At 42.7% G+C, this 8,115-nt stretch overlaps 1 protein-coding gene across 2 annotated transcripts in view; it reads right to left on the bottom strand.

Annotated features, from left to right (window-relative positions):
- Positions 1-8,115, bottom strand: part of prmt8b (protein arginine methyltransferase 8b) — an 84,160-nt gene that overhangs the window by 26,420 nt on the left and 49,625 nt on the right. For both annotated transcript variants that reach the window (XM_043709828.1, XM_043709830.1), the window contains one exon: positions 1,522-1,752. In XM_043709828.1, coding sequence (XP_043565763.1) covers positions 1,522-1,752 — 231 coding nt within the window. The remainder of the gene's footprint in view (positions 1-1,521; positions 1,753-8,115) is intronic.

The raw sequence follows: 8,115 nt of genomic DNA on the forward strand, positions 1-8,115 counted from the left end.
GTCACTTCCTATTCTACCCCCTCACCCTATCACCAGGAGCCCATCCCCTAGCACACACTCCCCTCCCATCCAGCCCCATTGCACCCTGTTCCACTAATCCTGCCCTCCTCATACTCCACCCTCACCAGCACTCTCAAACCCCGCATCCTCAGAGTCAGACTTTGCTCTCTCAAATATCTGTCCCCATCCTCCCTCTTACCACCCCCTTGACCCATTATACCTGCGAAACACACACTTGAAAGTGCTTTACTCATACCTACCCATTTGGGCCTTCTAAAGTTGCAGTTTGCAACATAGAGACTATTGAAAGCTGGACATTCTACACACTTTTTTTAGTGGAAACTATGAAGACAATTTATGTGATGACTAATATTTTATATTCATTAACGTGGGTGTTTTTGACAAGGCTACCATTACTGAATGACTTGCTCGGCCATTTCAGTGTGCAGTTACAGAGTCAACCACAGTGCTGTAGATCTGGAGACATGTGTAAAAATAAGTAGGGACAGCAGATTTCCCTCCCTAAAACTCATTAATGATTTAGATTATTTTTAATGACATCTGGTAGTTCCATAGTCATTATTATTGATAATAGTAATTTTTAATTCTATTTTTAATTTGTTTTATTAACTGGATTTTAATTCCTAAGCTACTGTTGTGAGATCATCTCAAGTCTCTGTGTCATTCATCTAACTGGTGCAGTAAGACTATTCCTGTGTTCTGCACCCCAGACTAATGACCTCGAACAAATAAAACTCTGCTAGTTAAGCCAGTTAATCACTAGAACTGGTTAGTGAAATCAAACTAATTAGCTATGTTGGGCTGGTTAGTGATACGGAGTTGGTTGGTGATGTTGATCTACTTAGTGATTGCAAACTGGTTAAGAGCATTGATGTGGTTAGCAATGTTGAGCTAGTTAGGAACTTCAGAATAATTTAATAGTGGGCTGGTTAGGGATGTGGCACTGGTTAAGGATATTGTGCTGGCAAGTGAAGTCAAGCTGGTTTGGGCTACTGGGCTGGCGAAAGTTGTTGGGCTAGTTAGTGACACCAGGCTGGTTAGGGACATGGTTAGTTATGTTGTGCTGGCTAGAGGCATCAGGCTGGTGAGGGATGTTGGACTGATTAAAGTTGTTGGGCTGGTTAGTGACACCAGGCTGGTTAGGGACATTGCGCTGATGAGGGATGTTGGCTGGTTAGGGATGTTGGATGGTTAGTAGTACAAGACTGATCACTGAAGAGAACACAATATTATTTTCTCAGCTGTCCCATTCCTGACAGTTTTCGCATTCTCCACTAAAGTTCAAAAAGGACCACCATCTCCATTTCCGAATGGTTAATACTGACATGTTCCCCATGGAAATTACATTCACCTCTCCACTAGATTAAAATAATCAAGTTGCCCATGTTATGAAGCAGAAAATATGTGTATGAATTGATTTAATGGGTAACATTTATATATGTTGCACAATGATCATTTGAATGAGGTACTCCATCAATACAGGAAGAGATCAAAACTTACCTCGTGGATGCCAAAATGAGCGTAGGAATCAAAGTAGTAATCTTTCGATGTCATCTCATCTGGTGTCAAATGTTTTGCCATTTTACCTCTCCCCAGGCAACTTGTCTGTACTGGTGTTTGTGATAAGATCTGCACTGGTATTTGTACCGTTGTCTGCATTGGTGTCTGTGTCTGCTGTGTTGTTTGAACTGGCTGCGTGACAGGCAGAGGCTCGGCTTGGTCACTGGAGACCTGTTTCAGGGAAATAAGAAATACTCTGTAAGCTGGGTGAGCAATCCTCGCCACTGACCATCTCACTGTCTGAGGCTGCCTGCACAATTGCTCACCATGGGCAAAGTTCACTGCCACCACACTCTGAGATTTACAGAGCTCATGTGGTCTGGTGTGGTTCAAGAAAACAACTTGGTATTTTAACAAGAAAAGACTTATGTCTTGAACAAGAGGTAGTTTATTGCATGTTAGTAATCAGGCACGAGTTACACTGATATGAGAGATCTGGACAACAGGTCCTAAGCTGTTCTCCCACCAAGTCTATATGATAGCATCATAGTGGGGGATGTTTAAGCCACTCCTCAGTACTAACTCTTTCAGATATCTACGTCCTTTCACACATAGATAACTATTAAAATTTCTAGTGTGTCCACAACTGGAATGATCACAACAGTAAATGAAACGGTGGGCCTTCCTGCATTAGGGCAAACAACTAATCATAATATTAGCCACTTATTAAGACAGTCTATACCCTCGAGTGTTGAAGGAAGTGGCTATTGAGGTAGTCAATGTATTGGTGATTATCTTCCAAAATCCTGGAATGATGCATGTAGGTTGGAAGGTAGGAAATGTTATCCCACTATTTAGGAAGGGAGCAAGTGAGATAACAGGGAACGACAAACCTGTAGGTTTTACATCAGTTGTGGGGAAATGCCAAAATCTATTTTAAAGGAGAGGATAAATAGATGTCTGGTTGGTTAGGATTTGCGAGGACATGGTCAGCATGGGTTTGCGAATGGGACATCGTGTTTGATGAGCTTGTGAGCATTTTGTTTAGACTATTACTGATAAATTTGATAAAGGAGCACTGATAGACATAGTACATACTTAGACTTTCAAATGGCTTTCAATAAAATCCCTCACACGAGGCTGGTTAGAAAGATTAAAGCACATACGATAGTAAGTACTGTACTGGCATAGATAGACAATTGGCCAACAGACAGAAAACAGAGAGTAAAAATAAATGGGCCGTTCTCATGTTGGCATTGTGACTAAGGGCTGTCCACAATTATATGTCAAAGGTTTTAAAGTTGGGAACATGGGCTGTGGTAGTGCAGTGGTAGTGTTCCTATCCCTGAGCCAGGAGGCCTGGATTCAGGTCCTACCTATCATAAGTCTCTTAACAAGTTCAATTAAAAGATAATTTTAGAGGAGATCTGAGATAATCTTTTTCGCCTAGATGGTAGTACATGTATGGAACATGCTGGCTGAGAGGGTGGTAGAGGCAGGTATGCTCCTAACATTTAAGAAGCATCTGGATGTGCCCTTGAAATGCCAGGGCATGGTAGACTGAGGCCCAAGTGCAGATTAATGAGATTAGTGTAGTTTGGTGTTTGTTGGTCAGCACAGACTTAGTGGGCTGAAGGGTCTGTTTCTATACAGTATGACTCGAAGACTCCAAAACACCTAGAGATGTGTAAGATTTCCAAATTTGTGGACGATACAAAGCTAAGTGGGAAGGTGAGATGTGAGAAAGGTGCAAAGCAGCTTTAGGAGGATCTGGACAGGCTTAATGAATAGGCAAGAACATGGCAAAGGGAAGGTATTGGGCAAAAGAAATGAATGGTTCTTCACTTTGATAGGAGAAACGGATGTGCAGGGTATTTCTTAAATGGGATGAGGTTGTAAAGTGTAGACATACAAAGGGGCCTAGGTGTCCTTGCCAATAGGAATTGCAGGTTGACATGTAGGTGCAGTATAAAAACTGAAAGAACTGTGGATGCTGTAAATCAGAAACAAAACAGAAATTGATGGAAAAGACTCAGCAGGTCTGGCAGCATCTGTGAAAAGAAATCAGCTTTGACCACTGCACCTGAAACTTTAATGTTGATATCTTTTCACAGATGCTGCCAGACTGTTGAGCTTTTCCAGCAACGTCTGTTTCTGTGGGTGCAGTAAGCTGTTAGGTTAGATTTCACCTGGAGCACTGAGTGCAATTTTGGTCTCCTTATCGCAGTTCACTTGAGAATGTAACTTTTAAAAAAAGGTTTGCGATTTACATATGGAAGAACTGAAACCAACATGATCATTCTAAACGATGAGAGACTTAACAAACAATCCAGGTCTTTTTTAGTATATAATTTCAGTTACATCACACTGTAAATTTATTTGATAAATTCCATGTCTTACAATCTTATACTCCACACCCACCTGATGAAGGAGCAGTGCTCTGAAAGCTAGTGCTTCCAAATAAACCTGTTGGACTATAACCTGGAGTTGTGCGATTTTTCACTTTATCTCAGGAAAGATATTATTGCCATAGAGGGAGTGCAATGATTCCCAGGATGGTGAGACTGTCCTATGGAGAGAGATTGGGAAAACCGGGCTTGTTTTCTCTGGAGTTTTGAAGAATGAGAGATCATCTCATTGAAACTTACAAAATTCTTCAAGGGACATACATACCAACAAAACTTTAAAACAAGGGGGCGCCACTTAGATCTGAGATGGGGAGAATGTTTTTTACATCTTTCGAATTATCCACCACAGGGGACTATGGAAGCTCATTCTCTGAGGATATTTAAGGTAGATATCAATAGTTTTCTGAACACCAGTGACAGGCAAGATTATGGGGATGGGATGAATAAAAGCCATTGAAGTATTTGATCAGCCATGATTAGATTACATTCCCGACAGTATGGAAACAGGCCCGATGGCCCAACAACCCCACACCGACATTCTGAACAGTAACCCACCCTGACCCATTTCCCTACCCTGTATTTACCTAACACTACGGGCAATTTAGCACAGTCAATTCACCTAACCTGCACATCTTTGGATTGTGGGAGGAAACCGGAGCACCCAGAGGAAACCCATGCAGACACAGGGAGAATGTGCAAACTTCACACAGTCACCCAAGGTGGGACTTGGACCTGGGTCCCTGGTGCTGTGAGGCCACTGAGCCACCATGCCACCCATATTGATGGCTGAATGGCTGACACCTGTTCCTTCCTCCTTGCCAACCAATTAGCATTCTCTTTTCATCTGATGTAAAACGATCTTCTCCTTTATCCTGGTATTCTTGCAAATTATCCTGACGGGTGCAAGATGAAAAACTTTGCGAAAATGTCTCTTTTTTGCATCAAGGCCTCCCAAGGAATTCCACAGGAGCTTATCAAACAAAATGTGAAACCAAGTCCCATTTGAGCAGGTAACAAAGTAACATCTTCAAGGAGCATCAAAAAGAGCTAGGAGGAAGGTAATGGAGAGAAATCCAGAGCTTAAGGCCATGACTATCAAAGGCGGAAAACCAGCGGAGATCTTGCAGCGTTCCAAGTGCAGGGACAAGGATGTGGAGCTGTTTGTAAAGAATAAGGATTTTAAAATGGCAGCACGTCCGGACCAGAAAACACTGGAAGCAAAGGAGCTAAGTGGTGATGAATGAATGGGACTTGGTGTGAGTTTGGATATAGTTGGCAGTGTTTGGTTGAGTTAGGGTTTCTGGAGGAAGCTGGAAGTATGGCCACAACTGTGGGCTGCAATAGTCAAATCTGTATATAGCAATAACATGGACAGAGACTTCAGCCAGAGATAAAATGAGGCAGGGAAAGAGTCATCTGCATTTATGGGCAGGTAGCTTCCTTAAGGAGCATCGACTGCAATTACCATAAGTAACTGTATAGTAACTGAACTTCAAGATGGAAAAGGTATGGAGTCAAAATGCCAACTCTGATCCAAACAGGAATCCAAGTGTGCAACCAACGTGGCGGGCTCAGCTGCCAGGGAGAGGGAGGACCCAATGACTGGGACAGAGATTTCATGATGACGGTGTAGATCTTCCCAATACTATTTGGAGGAAATGTTTGCCCATCAATTTGCCCAATGAATGCTGACAAAATTCCAAATACAGTGGAAGGGTCAAGTGAGGTATTGGTGAGATGGAGCTGGGTGTCACGTAAGAATTGTCATTATATTTTTGGATGAAAGAGACCAAAAAGAAATCTTAGAAGGACACAAGAGCAGGAGGAGGAAGAGAAACCATTGTAGGTGATTTTCTGGATGAGGCTGGGATAGAATGGAAACTGGTCGAGGCAACAAGACCAGACTGATTACAATGTGCTGAAACAGCTTAATCTGTATTGTAAAAAAAAACCCAGGAATAAACATCATTTGATATTAAGACAAAACAACATGTTAGCATGTCATTGTCAAAGTATTAGAGAATGAGGAGCTCTACATCAAGTGAGAGAAAGAGAGAAATCTGTATCGAGAGAGAGAGAGAGAGATATCCATCGAGGAAAAGAGAATGAGAGGGGGAATTGTATTGAGGGAGGGAGAGAGGGAACTGTATTGAGGGGAAGAGAGAGGGTACTGTATCAAGAGATAGAGAGGGAACGAACTGTATTGAGGAGGAGAGAAAGAGAGAGGGAACTGTATTGAGGAAGGGGGAGAGAGAGAGAGACAGACAGAGGGGACTCTGTATCAGGGGGAAAAGAGAGAGGGGAACTGTATCGAGGGAGAGGGAGCTAGGTACTGAAATAGAGGGGAATCTGTGTTGAGGGAGAGAGAGAGAGACCTTTGAACTGAAGGCAGGGATTTGGACAGATTATTAATCCAATCATCTGGCTTACTGTTCCTCTAACAGTGTCCATGCTATTACTGCACCTCCTCCCTCTCTCCCTTAATCTTCTCTGGTAATTACTCATGACAAGTACTTTCCTTAAGTTCATGCGCTCCACATCCACTGCTCTTTCCCCAGTCACCAGGACTGCAGCAGAGTATCTAGCCTGGAGAGTTAGCAGGGAGAGGGGTGGGTTCACAATCTGAAGGCACTCAACAGTAAGTCCAAGGATATAGGAAAACTTACTTTCCAGCTCTAGTAATCAATGGGCAATATTCAGATTGAAGTTTCTATTTTCGAATAGTCCATCTTGATGTGCCTTATATTTCCTGTTCTGAGTTAATCTGAATCACAAAGCAACCAGTATAAATTCTGGAAATGGTACCCAACATCACTGGGCCTCTCAGTCATACTCATTTAATTGTATCCTGCATTTCCTCAATTAATCATACAAAAGGTCAGAACACAGGTCAAGTATAGGTGGGCATAGCCTTTTTACAACAGTAGCCTGGGAGAAATGTTTCTCTGTGCTGCAGCTTTTTTGTAGAACATCAGGATCTTCCACTGAGGAATAATAGAATGGCTTTAAACGCATTCATGACCAAAAGTATCCCAAAACCTTGGGGGTGGTCAGTAACAGACTCAGGGAGAGAGAGAGAGAGGAGGTGCAGTAATAGCATGGACACTGTTAGAGGAAAGTAAGTCAGATGATTGGATTAATAATCCGTTCAAATCCCTGCCTTCAGTACAAAGGTCTCTCTCTCTCTCTCTCTGTTGCTCGAGCTACACACATCCAGGAAAGTGGAGAATATTTCATCACACTCCTGACTTGGGCCTTTTAGATGATTGCCACATCTTTGAACCCCATGAAGGATCACATCGCTGAGCAGTCTGAATAATGTACTGTCAATGTAGGATTTGTGGATTCTGGTTATTAGCAACCTAACACCAAAGCATTTTATGAAATTTTGTCATATTGTCATAAAAACCTTCACTCTCTGGTGATGCAAATGCAGGGTATGGCCGACCACTCACTAATGACTTGTTATATTGAAGTTTTCCAATTTTCTTTTGTCACCAGCATTTATTGCCATCTCTGGTTGGACCTGAGGAACAACATGATGAGCTGCCTTCCTGAAATGCTGCAACATGTGGTGTGGGAATAAGGGAGGGAGTTCCAGGATTTTGGCCCAGCAACAGTGAAGGAACGGCAATATATATTCAAGACGGGATGGTGAGTGGCTTGGAAGGGAATGTGCAGGGGACATATCTGCTGCCTTCTCCTTCTGAGGGACAGTTTCAAAGGTGCTATTGAAGGAGGCTGAGTAAGTTAAAGCATTGCATCTTGTACAGGTAAAAAAATTGGATGCAGATGTTGGAAACCAGATTCTAGATTAGAGTGGTGCTGGAAAAACACAGCAGTTCAGGCAGCATCCGAGGAGCAGGAAAATCGATGTTTCGGGCAAAAGCCCTTCATCAGAATCATCATTGCATCTTGTACACACTATTGCCACTGTATATTGGTGATGGATGTGGTGCCAATTAAGTGTGCTGCTTTTTCCTGGATGGTGCTGAGCATCTTGAGAGTTGCTAGAGCTACACGCATCCAGGAAAGTGGGGAGTATTTGATCACACTCCTGACTTGTGCTTTTTAGATGATAGGAGAAAGTGAGGACTGCAGATGCTGGAGATCAGAGCTGAAAATGTGTTGCTGGAAAAGCGCAGCAGGTCAGGCAGCATCCAAGAAACAGGAGAATCGACATTTC

This window comes from Chiloscyllium plagiosum, chromosome 19, assembly GCF_004010195.1.
Source record: "Chiloscyllium plagiosum isolate BGI_BamShark_2017 chromosome 19, ASM401019v2, whole genome shotgun sequence".
Lineage (NCBI taxonomy): Eukaryota > Metazoa > Chordata > Chondrichthyes > Orectolobiformes > Hemiscylliidae > Chiloscyllium > Chiloscyllium plagiosum.